The sequence below is a fragment of the Saccopteryx leptura genome, chromosome X, assembly GCF_036850995.1.
Source record: "Saccopteryx leptura isolate mSacLep1 chromosome X, mSacLep1_pri_phased_curated, whole genome shotgun sequence".
Lineage (NCBI taxonomy): Eukaryota > Metazoa > Chordata > Mammalia > Chiroptera > Emballonuridae > Saccopteryx > Saccopteryx leptura.
In genome coordinates this window covers 68400374-68412937 of record NC_089516.1, presented here as the reverse complement: position 1 = coordinate 68412937, position 12564 = coordinate 68400374, and the positions used below count along the sequence as shown (strand labels likewise).

Here is a 12564-nt window from a genome sequence, read left to right as displayed (position 1 = left end):
TGATTTTAGAGAGGAGTGAGAGAGAGAGAAAGAGAGAAGGGGGTGGCAGAGAGGAGCAAGAAGCATTATTGAGTGAAATAAGTAAATCAGAAAAAACTAAGAACTATATGATTCCATACATAGGTGGGACATAAAAATGAGACTCAGGGATACGGACAAGAGTGTGGTGATTACCAGGAGTGTGGAGGGGTAGGAAGGGGTGGGGGGAGAGGAGGGGCACAAAGAAAACCAGATAGAAGGTGACGGAAGACTATATGACTTTGGGTGATGGGTATGCAACATAATCAAATGTCAAAATAACCTGGAGATGTTTTCTCTGAACCTATGTACCCTGATTGATTAATGTCACCCCATTAAAATTAATTTAAAAAAATAATTGTAGCTATCAAGTATGGAGAGGGTGGGCAAGGTTTTGATGATGAGTCACATCTCCTCAGACACCAAAGGACACATTCAGGGGAGAATCCCTATGTTTGCAGGAAGGGTGAGTGAGTCATTAGCATTAAATTGCATCTCCATAGCCATAGCCACCACGTAGGTCATACCCCAACTCTGAGGGGACTTCAGAGGAAGTCTACTGACCATTTACCCTCCCAAGACTGTAATGAGTACAGAAGTAACTGTTTAAACAAATTCTTCACTTTCAAGACAAGAGATGAGCTAGACAAACAGTTCCTTAAGTGCTATGGGGATGTCAACACCAATCTCCTCCATGGTCTCTTGGCCTCATGTTCTAATAAATTTTGTCTCCATAAAACTATGAAGCTCACATACCTCATTCTCCCTCCCCATCACTGAAAACAGAGAGTTCCCAGATGGTCACAAAGAACTCACACTCTCAGGCACAGAAACTCAACCCCTGGAAATGTGGAAATTTGGCGTCAATCTACTTAAGTTACTGCCCAGGGAGAGGGATTTGAGACAGACTCACCAGGAAAAGGACTTTTCTCAACTCCCAGGAAGTAGAGCCTTTTCACCTAGTAGACTCACCACCCTCCTCCTTTGGCTTCTCTTGGCTCCTGTCCTGGTTTCCTCTGACCTCTGTAGAATCAGAGGTGAAAGCCAGGGAGGAATATGTGTGCGTGCATGTCCATGTACCTGGCTCAGTCTGGTCACCTGGTCTCCCTCACTATCTCCTCACTGCCCCTTCAGGGTGAGAATCTCATGGCGTATACCACATGGACTCCAGATCTTTCATAGTGAGTTTGAATCTCAGCTCTGCCCTCACCAGCTGTGTGACCTAAGGCAAGACTCTCAACTTCCCTGTGCCTGTTTTTTAATCTATAAAATAGGAATGTTGCCTGACCAGGCAGTGGCACAGTACATAGAGCACTGGACTGAGATGCAGAGGACCCAGTTTCAAAACCCCAAGGTTGCCGGCTTGAGCACAGTCTCACTAGCTTGAGTGCAGGGTCACGGGCTTGAGCAAGGGGTCACTGGCTTAGCTGGAGCTCCCCCCGCTGAGTCAAGGCACATATGAGAACCAATCAATGAATAACTAAAATGCTGCAAATATGAGTTGCTGCATCTCATCTCTCTCCCTTCCTGTCACTGTTTCCTTCACCCTCTCTCTTAAAAGAGAAAGCAAGAAAGGAAAGAAAGGATGGGAGGGAGAGAAGGAGGGGAATTAGAAACAGAGTTGTATGACTGTGAGGCTCTGGGGAAGAGACAATTTCCCTCCCAACCAGGGGTCAGAGGAGCTGCCCACCAGGAGGAGCACCAGCCTTCCACCAGCCTAGAGAACCCCTTCCCGCCCACAGCCAGTGCAGCAGAGCCACCCACACCCACCCCAGCACCCCACCCACACTGCAACAGAACTGCCCGGAGAGGGAGTGTACTACCCTGTGCAGCCTGAGTAGAGGAGTCTCAAACCTGCATAGAAGACACAGTAGCCTCATCTGCGGAGAATCTTTAGTTCGCCCCTCCTGATTCTCGGTGGTCCCCCCATGCTGAGCTTCAGCTCCTCAGTCAGCTGGGTGTGGCCAGCCTAGTTCCCCAGTGCAGAACACTATCCAAAGGTTCAGGAAGAATACAGAAAAACTGACTTGTGTAGCTCTAAGACGGGGTGATTTTTTTCTGTTCACAGCAAACCAGTTTCATAGTTCCTCCCTCCAGACAGCCAAACCTTTGTCTGTATGGGCCTGATGAACACTGCTGGGCTCACCCTGATGATTCCCTGAGACCCAACCCCACCACAAAGTCAACAGGCACAGGGTAGGTGGTGGCTTACCTCGGTGTACCCTGATAATGTTACTGAGTGCCCTCAGACACAGCACTGGTAATGATTTTAAATCTGTATCAGTCTGGTAAGCACCACTTGTCCCTACTTGGTGACTCACTAACAGCATCCTTTAAGAATCTCAAGTACTGCCTGAGACTCTTAATAACTGAATCTAACAGGCAGGCAGCTCATAAGTGAGGGAAGAGCTTGGGTAACCATGGGCCTTTTGCTGATCTGGTCCCAGCCTTGGTGCCCAGCTGGGACCTTCCCACACAGTCAGGGCCACCACAGACAGACACAAATTGTGTATGACTTTGTAACTGCACATTCGGTAAACCCTTTGATATCAGTCTGAATAATATCTTCTTCAATATGTCTCTTCAGGCAAGGGAAACAAAAACAAAAATTAACAACTGGGACTTCATCAAAGTAAAAAGCTTTTTCACAGTGAAGGAAACCATTAACAAAACAAAAAGAAACCTATGGAATGTGAAAATATATTCACAATGATACATCCAAAAGGCGTTAATATTCAAAGTATATAGGGAACTCATAACCTCAATAAGAAAAAAACAAAAAATCCAATTTAAAAATGGTCAGAAGGCTTGTATAGACATCTTTTCAAAGAAGACATACAGATGGCTGTTAGATGTATGAAAAGATGCTCAACATTACTGATCATCAGGGAAATGTAAATCAAAACCACAATAACATATCACCTCACATCTGTCAGAATGATCATCATCAATAAGTCAACAAATAACGAGTGTTGGCGAAGACGTGAACAAAAGGGAACCCTTGTGTACTGCTGGTGGGAATATAAATTGGTAGAGCCACTATGGAAAACAGTATGAAGGTTCCTCAAAACACTAGAGGGTAGAACTATCACATGACCCAGAAATTCCAGTTCTGTGTATTTATCAAAAGAAAACAAAAACACAAATTTCAAAAGATATATACACCCCTATGTACACCACATTATTTACTATTATAGCCAACATATGTAAGCAGGTTAGGTACCCTTCTATAGATGAATAGATAAAGACTAATGTATACATACAATAGAATATTACACAGCAATAAAAAAGAATTAAATCTTGCCATTTGGGGTGACAGAGCTGGCTCTAGATGACATGGTGCTAAATGAAGTAAGTCAGACAGAAGAAGGCAAACACCATATGGTTTACCTTATTTGTGGAATCTAAAAAGAAGTACAAATTAAAAAAGAAAAGAAAAGTAGACACATAGAAACAGAGGCACAATGCATGGTGACTAGAGAAGGGGTATGGGATGGGTGCAAAAGGGATGATGAATCTATTTAATAATACTGTGATAAGTTTGCATAGTGACAAATAACTACTAGATTTAGTAGGGTGATCACATTGTATTGAATAAGATATAAAACTGTAAATAACTATATTGTACATCTACAAATAATATAACATAATATCATATAAACTATGTTTAAATCTTAAAAAACTAAATTAAAATTTCAAAATCAAATGCATGATCCATGAAAAGAAAAATTCATAAGTTGGGTTTCATTAAAACTAAAACCTTCTGGTCTATGAAAAATTTTATTAAGAGAAATGAGGCCCTGTTCAGGTGGCTTAGTGGATACAGTGCCATCCCAGCAGGCTAGGTACCCTTCTATAGATGAATAGAAAAAAACAATAAACTTCACCAAAAAATATTAGGAACAATAAACAAAAAACAAAACTGTAGGATACAAGATCAATGTACAAACACCATTGTGCTCCTGTATATTAACAATAAAATTTCAAAGAAAGAAATGAAAAAAAAATCCTGTTACAATTGCAACAAAGATTATAAAATACCTAGGTATAAACTTAAAGGGTGTGAAGGACCTATACACTGAAAAGTATAGGATATTATTAAAAGAAATTGAAGAAGACACAAAGAAATAGAAAGATATCCTGTGTTCATAGACTGAAAAAATCAATATAGTTAAAATGGGCACATTACCTAAAGCTATATACAAATTAATGCAATATCCATTACAACAAAAACTTATCAGATTCAAAAGACCCTAAATAGCCAAAGCAATCTTGAGAAAAAAGAACAAAGTCAAAAGTATCACACTACCTGACTTCAAATTATATTACAGAGCCACGATAATCAAAACAGCATGATATTGGCAGAAAAACAGACATACAGACCAATGGAACAAAAGGGACATCCCAGAAAAAAAAAAAAAACACGCTGTATATGAACAAAAAAATTTCAACAAAGGAGCAAAAAACATACAATGGAATAAAGAAAGCTTCACCTCTTCAATAAATAGTGCTGGGAAAGCTGGAAGGCCACATGCAAAGAATCAAACCATACAGCTATTTGTCCCTATGTGCAGAAATTAACTCAAAACAGAACAAAGACCTAAATACTAGATCTGAAACAATAAATTTCATAGACGAAAACATAGGTACTAAACTTATAGATCTTTGTCTGAGAGAGGACTTTATGAATTTGACTTCAAAGGCAAGAGAAGTAAAGGCAAAAATAAATAAACAGAACTATATTAAGCTAAAAAGCTTCTGCACAGCAAAAGAAACCAACAACAGAACAAAAAGCCAACCAAATGGGAGATGATATTTCTAAACAGCTCTGATAGGGGTTTACGACCCAAAATATATAAAGAACTAACAAAGCTCAGCAACACACAAGCAAACAATTCAATTAAAAAACGGGAGAGGAACTTCTCCCAAGAGGACATACAAATGGCCAACAGATATATGAAAAGATGCTCATCTTCACTAGCTATTTGGGAAATGCAAATCAAAATCACAATGAGATACCACCTCCCACTTGTTAGATTGGCTATTTTCAATAAGACAGGTAATAACAAGTGTCCAAGAGAATGAGGAGAAAAAGGAACCCTTGTTCACTGCTGGTGGGGATGTAAACTGGTACAGCCACTATGGAAAACAGTATGGAGTTCCTCAGAAAATTAAGAATAGAACTACCATATGACCCAGCAACCCCTCTTTTGGGTATATATGCGGAAAATTTGAAAACATTTATTCATAAAGATATACGCGCCCCTACATTCGTTGCAGCATTATTCAAAGTGGCTAAGACATGAAAACCACTGAAATGTCCTTCGATACATGATTTTCCGGGATGAGGCAGGGTGTGAGGAAAGGCTTGCAGTAGGAAGCTGCCACTGTCACCGAGGCAAAGCTGGCAATGGAAGTTGGGGACACACTTTGGAACATACCTCTTGTAACTGAGATTCTTTCTTTTTGGAAGACAGATGTAAGTGTCGATCCAGCAAAGAATAAAACCTCTCACCATCCTTTTCAAATTTCTTTTTCCGCTCCTAGACATGGGAGAGAAGGCACTGGTTAAGACATCTATACTTTTAATTCCGTTTGCTCAGAACTGAGAATGAAGGACACAATGCCAAGTTTCATGTGGCCAATCTCTATTTCCTGGGATGAAAAAAAAAAACAAAACAACAAATAAGCATTTGCTTTTGCATTGGTCTCGGCAGTTTTGAATTCCTCAAATACAGCCCTGAATCAGTCCAGCTGACGAAGGGCAGCTCCCGTTGGTCCCACTACAGGCTCTGGGGACTGCTGCTCAGGGAATGACACCAACACAGGCCTTGATAGCTGGGCACCTTCTATTATGCTAATGTTTTTAATAGTCTTTAACTACTCATTCAATTTTTTTAAAGGAGAAAGAAGGAACACAATAGTCAACTAAACATATGCCCTTAAAAACTTAATCTACAATGCATTTTAACAACCCAATAATAAGTAAAACATAACCAAGACACTAGGAATCTGGGACTGTCCCCGTGAATGGTGAGTTCTTTGGTATTGTTGACACATTTCACTGCTGCATATTAAGAGATTATGTAATAGATGACAAAAAAAATCCTGGCCTGACCAGGTGATGGAGCAGTGGATAGAGCATGTGCCTGGGATGCTGAGGACCCAAGTTCAGAAACCCCAAGGTCACCGGCTTGAGCGCAGGCTCACCAGCTTGAGCACAGGATCACTGGCTTGAGTGTGGAGTCATACACATGAACCCATGTCACTGGCTTGAACCCAAGGTCTCTGGCTTGAACAAGGCATCACTGGCTCGGCTGGATCCCCCCGGGTCAAGGCACATGAGAAAGCAACCAATGAACAACTAAGGTGCCACAACGAAGAATTGATGCTTCTAATCTCTCTCCCTGCCTTCCTGTCTGTCCATATCTGTCTGTCTCTCTGTCCTTTGTGTAAAAAAAAAAGAAGAAGAAGAAGAAGAAAGAAAAGAAAAAATCCTGAAAGGTTTAGCTGAAAACCAAAAGTTGGAAAATTTTGGGGGGGATAGAGGACCCAACTGTCATTGTCAAGTATGAAATTTAAATAAACTCTCTGCCTCTCAGCACAACTGGGAGTCACACCTCCTCCAAAGGAACATGGACCATGCTCCCTAGTCACAGACTAATGCTGACACTCTGCAATCCTGTCAGCAATATGCTGGGAAATGCATGTGAAAAGGCTTGTGTCATCTCACAGAAAATCCACAATCACTGAGCATCTACGCTGTGCTAGGTACTAGGAGAGGCATGGCAGGGGACACACAGATAAAAAGAAAAAAATACTTCACCCCTGCTTTATTTCTAGAAGCTGTCTGTTGCTAGGCAAGAAGCCAGGACAAAGCTGAGTAACCTCTGACCTGTAAGGAATGGGCTTTCACCATAGAGAAAGAAGTAGAGAGGAAACTACCACTATATCTGACACCTATGTCAGGCTGGAAATGTACTAGGTACTTAAAATTCATTCATTATCTCATTTAGTTTTCACACCACCGAGTAGATATTGTAAGAGAGATTAAAGTTCAAAAAAAGGTGAACTCATTAGTCCAAGGACACATAATATGCATATCTATCTGATTCATTACACATAGTCCAACAGAACCGGGTAATCACTGGAGAAATTACACATGGGTGGCTTCTAAGTAATCAGGGAACCTTGTAACTAAAACTCAAGTAGGTCTAGAGCCCAAGCCCCAACTCAGATTCCAAAACACAGGACACAGATTTTCACACAAAAGGTGGTGAGGCAACCTGTCCTTCCAGCTGCTGAACCTATTTAAAGTGGCTGTTGTTCGCAGAAAGCACACAGACAAAAATATGTCAGTGACTTCTGTGAGTTACTTTCTCCTCCACTTCCATTGTATTAAAATAAAAGCTATGAGATATAATTCACATATCATAAAATTCACCCCTTTAAACGGGACAATTCAAGCATTTTTAGTACACTTACAAAGTTGTGCAACCACCACTGCTATCTAATTCCAGATTATTTCCATCACCTCGAAAAGAAACCCTGTACCTATTAGTAGCCGTTCCCCCATTTCCCACTCCCTGTTTCAAGAAACCATAATTAATGTCCTGTCCCTAAGGATTTGTCTATTCTGGACATTTCATAGAACTGGAATCATACACTATGTGGCCTTCTGTGAATGTCTTCTTACAATTAACATGTTTTCAAGATTCACCTATATATCAGTACTTCCTTCCCTTTTATGCTGAGTAATATTTGATTGTATAGGTACACATTTTCTTTATGAATTCATTGATTGATGGATATTTGCTCCTCCATGTAAAGTTTAAATTAATTTTGCTTACATCTACGAAATAATTTCCTAGGATTTTGATAGAGTGAATATGTGAAATAAGTAACGAAGAACTGACATCTTGACATTATTGAATCTTTTTATCCATGAATATGGAATATCTCTCCATTTATTTAATTCATTTTTAATTTCATTTATTAGAGTTCATTTATATGTTCATAAGTAAAAGGAGCCTTTGTTTTTGATGATTTAATTTATTTCATTATGCTATCAAAATTATAGTACTATAAATTGTCCTGGTAGCTTTTGCTCTTTTCATAGGCTCTGGAACAATTTGTATATCAATAAAAATTAATTGTCCCTTGAATGTTTGGTACAACTCACTGGTAAAGCCAACTGGGATCATTTCTGTGGCGTAGTGAAGGAAAGATGAGGCCTTTGACTTCCATTTCAATTTCTTTAACATGTTTTTGTCTTGATTCTCCATTTTCAGCTTGTGCCAAATTGTGACCTTTTATATTTTTCTAGAAAGTTAATTCTTCACTTTTTTTCAAATGCATTAACAAACATATAGCCATTTAAAATTATTTTGTCTTTAATAAATCTCTATTGTGCCTATGCCATTTCATTTATTTATTCTATAGTCTGCATTTTATTTACTTGCATCTTCTCATTCTTTGGTGTATCCTACAAGTGGTTACAAATTATCCCTGTTTGTATTGTAAGTTTGTTGGTGATCTTACTCTCAATTTTGTGATCTTTTGTTCTTTGTTTCAGGTAGATTAACCCTCTTGAGTATTTCCTGCAGTGGAGGTTTTCTGGTAATAAATTCCAACAGCTTCTGTATGTCCGGGGGGGAAATCTTTATTTCTCCTTCATATTTAAAGGATAAATTTACTGGATTTATTATTCTTAGCTGGGAATTTCTCTCTCAGTTGTTGAATATTTGGTTGCACTCTTTTCTGGCTTGTAGAGTTTCTGCTGAAAAGTCTGATGATATCCTTTTGGGCTTTTCTTTTAGGTTACTTTCTTCTTTTTCATGCCTGCATTGAGTATTTTTCTTAGTCATTAATTTTTGATAGTTTTAATACAATGTGTCAATGAAGAAGGCCTCTTTGGATTGAGGTAAATTAAGTGTTCTGTTTTCTTCTTGGATTAGAGGATATAGTTCTTTCCATAGGTTTAGGGAGTACTCATCAACTATTTGTTTGAATAGGCTCTCCATTCCTTTCTCCGTCTCTTCTTCTAATACACCTATTGTTCTTATATTGCTCTTTCTGATGGATTCAGATAGTTCTCGTAGACTTCTTTCATTTTTTTTATGAATGCTCAAGGCTCTGTCTTCTACCCTCTGCATCATCTAGACTTCTATCTTCGCTATCACTAATCCTCTCCTCAATCTGGTCCACTCTATTTCCTATGCTTGCTAGTTCATTCTTAAACTCTTTTATTGACTTCTTCATTTCTAAAATTTGGTTGGTTCTTTTGTTTTGGGCTTTTTTTTTTATTTGTTTTCTGAGCTTAAATTGCCAGTCCATATCTTTCACATTTTGTTGAGTATTTTCAGAACTGCAATCTTGAATTCTCTGTCTTTACAGCACATATTTACTTTTTTATGGAGATTTTTCATTTTCTTTCTAAGCTGCCTCACTACCTTGGTTATTCATGTTATCTGATGGATTCCTTCTCTATCCAGGCATCAATGTATGAGTAGCACTTCTCTAGTAGATTCATAAGAAAAGGTCTTCCTATTTTTTCCAGTAGGTGGTGCTATATCACAAGTTTTTTAGTTCTGTGAAATTCCAGTGCTGTCCTCCACAGCCAGATGCTGACATCAGTGTAGCCATGATGCATGGGGGTGGATGGGCTTGGGGAATCACCAGGTTTTTTTGCTGTTTTGTCCTTTTGGTAATGGCAATGATGGAACTCTGCAGGGTCCCCTTTGCATCTCAATCCCAGGACTGGTCATAGAATGCATTCTTTGCTCAGGGAAAAAGGTGATTCTGTATTACCAGTTCTCAGCTTTTTGCATAATGTGCTCCACAACCCAACACCAAGGGTGAAGGGAGGTGAACTTGGGAGGCTATGGGGTGGCAGAACACTGTGGCTTTGTTTCTCTGCCTGGAATGCCAACTACCGACCACAGCTGCACCTCCATCCTGTTCCAAGATCTCTGGGCTCAGCTGCAGCTTGTACTACTTGCTCCTACAGGAATGCCCACCAAATCTCTTTGCTCTTTCAAGCTGAAGGGAGTAGCAGCTACAACCAGGAGTACCAACTACAACTGAATTCCTTCCCTCTCTGGGTTGAACCCCACCATGAATTCCAAACTTCAGGGCTGTGTCCATATCTCCTCTCAGCCCTTCTCTCTTCTCTACTCCCCATTTTGCTCCCACTTGTCCACCTTTAGATGTTTCAATACACAGAATTTTCAAGCATGTTTGTGTGTTTTGCAAGGAATCCTTTATTGAGTTACAGATATTCAAACTGTTGAAACTTCAAGGGAAGGAACCAAAGGGATCTCTCATGCCATCATTCCTCTGATATCACTCTATTCTGGCTTTTAACACCATCACTTAGTTTTTGAACTTTATAGAAATGGGCTCATACAACAGTTACAACTGCTTTTATGACTGGCTTCCCCCCCCCTTGAACTATTAGAGGTGGGCAAATGTAGGTTTATACTTGTGAGTACATGAACTACAGTTTATTCTTGTATTATTACTTATTTGTTAATTAATGTAGTTATTATTATTAAACTACTTTTGTCCACCTCCTGTATTTGTTATAATCATCCATGTTGTGGTCAACTGCAATTCTAGTTCACTTGTTGTCATAGTTGTAAAGTAATATGAATTTATCACAACGTGTTTATTCACTCAATGGTTGATAGGCACTATTAAAGAGTTGGGGTTTTTTTTCTCAGTTCTTCCATAGCAACCCCACAAAGCTAGGTCCTGACTGCAGTGTACTAGAAAGCATACAGTTTCTGGAGAAACAAAAATCTGGTTGAAGCTCACTTCTGTTATTAACTTGATATTAGGTATCTTGTATATGTAATTGGACAGGTTATTTGGCCATTTTGAGTCTTGACTTTCTCATCAGTAGGATATGAATAACAATGCTTAGCCATGATAACATATAGCAAGTACCTAGTAGGTAGTGACTGTTATTATAAGTCACTTATAAAATATTTAATGTTGGCTTAAAAATCATTCATGGATTACTGTCACATAGCTTGACTCTTGTAGGATTCTTCTCTTTCAGGGCATGCACTGGACTTTGGAATGCAGGGCAGTCTAATACCTTTGACTTCATTTACCCTTTCAGGTATGTGCCTTGCTCCATAGTTTGTATTTTTTTCTACCCCATTTAACTCCAAAACAGGTCTTTTTCATAAACTTCTTTCTATAATCTCTGTTGGTGGAGAAGAAACAGCAACAAGACTGACAACCCCATGTCTTGTTGCCAATGCTTTCTTGCCTGGCATCTATTGGCTGAGAACACACTATATCATAGCTTTCACAAGAACACCAACTCTCCAAAAAGTGGGCCAAATACATCTTCAGATGTGTTCAACAGTTTGGCCCTGGTCCCACCAGAGCCCACACAAAGGCTCAATTCAGTGGCTGTTCCTTTCTAGCAAGGGCATCCTTGAAAGAGAACTGAAAACATCATACTGTGGGCAACTCTGACAAGACCCCAAAAATATGAATCAAAAGGTACAAATGTTCTCCCTGTCATGTGTCTAAGGAGAATGACTGAGTCTTTATTTAGCAGTTTCCAGTGGACAGCCCAACATTCTGCACTGCAGGATGAAAGACCCATTATGAACAGAGACGGACTGAGCTTTATTTGTCCTCTCTTGACCTTGGGGATGGAGGGTCACATGGTGGTAAGAAGGGAAATAGTGATGGAAAGTGTTCTGCTAATCAAGTGATAACTAAAATATACAAATGGGAAATGACTCACTAAATTTGCATATGCTGGGAAGTTTGATAGTTGAGAGGATTAGAAGGAGTTAACCAAAAAGGAGTTTAGAGTAGGTGTACAAGGAGCTTTAAACCTAGAAGACAAGAAATGAGGAAAAAAAGGCAAAGAGGAAGATCATCCTTGATCTACTTTAGTCATCAAAACTAAATACTTTAAAAAAAACTAAATACTTATATTTATATTAACCCAATATAAGAAAGGTCAAAGTGCATGGACTCAGAACTAAGAAATGAGTTCAAATACTGAATTTGTCACTTGCTTTTGGCACTGTAAAATAAGCCTAATAACAACCACCAACAAGCTTCACCTGAACAGGCAGTGGCACAGTGGATAGAGTATTGGACTGGGATCTGAGGACCCAGGTTTGAAATGCCAATGTCACTGGCTTGAGCACAGGCTCATAGCCTTGAGCACGGCTCACCAGCTTGGGCATAGAGTTGCTGGCTTGAGCATGGGGTCATAGACATGATCCCATGGTCGCTGCCTTGAGCTCAAAGCTCACTGGCTCGAAGCCCAAGATCACTGGCTTGAGCAAGGGGTTACTGGCTCAACTGGAGTCCCCCAGTCAAGGCACATATGAGAGCAATCAATGAACAACTAAAGTGCCACAACTGTGTGTTGATGCTTTCATCTCTTTCCCTTCCTGTCTATCTATCCTTGTCTGTCTGTCTCTCTCTTAAAAAAAATTTAATTAAGGTTTTAGGCTAGGAAAGTAATGTTATCAACCCTAACAGTAAAATGTGAAGATATAGCTG

General features: G+C 39.6%; 1 protein-coding gene across 1 annotated transcript in view; it reads right to left on the bottom strand.

The window, feature by feature from the left end:
- OPHN1 (oligophrenin 1) overlaps window positions 1-12564 on the bottom strand; it is a 336244-nt gene that overhangs the window by 191882 nt on the left and 131798 nt on the right. The window contains exon 6 of the mRNA XM_066356302.1: window positions 5460-5561. Within this exon, the coding sequence (XP_066212399.1) occupies window positions 5460-5561 (102 nt within the window). The remainder of the gene's footprint in view (window positions 1-5459; window positions 5562-12564) is intronic.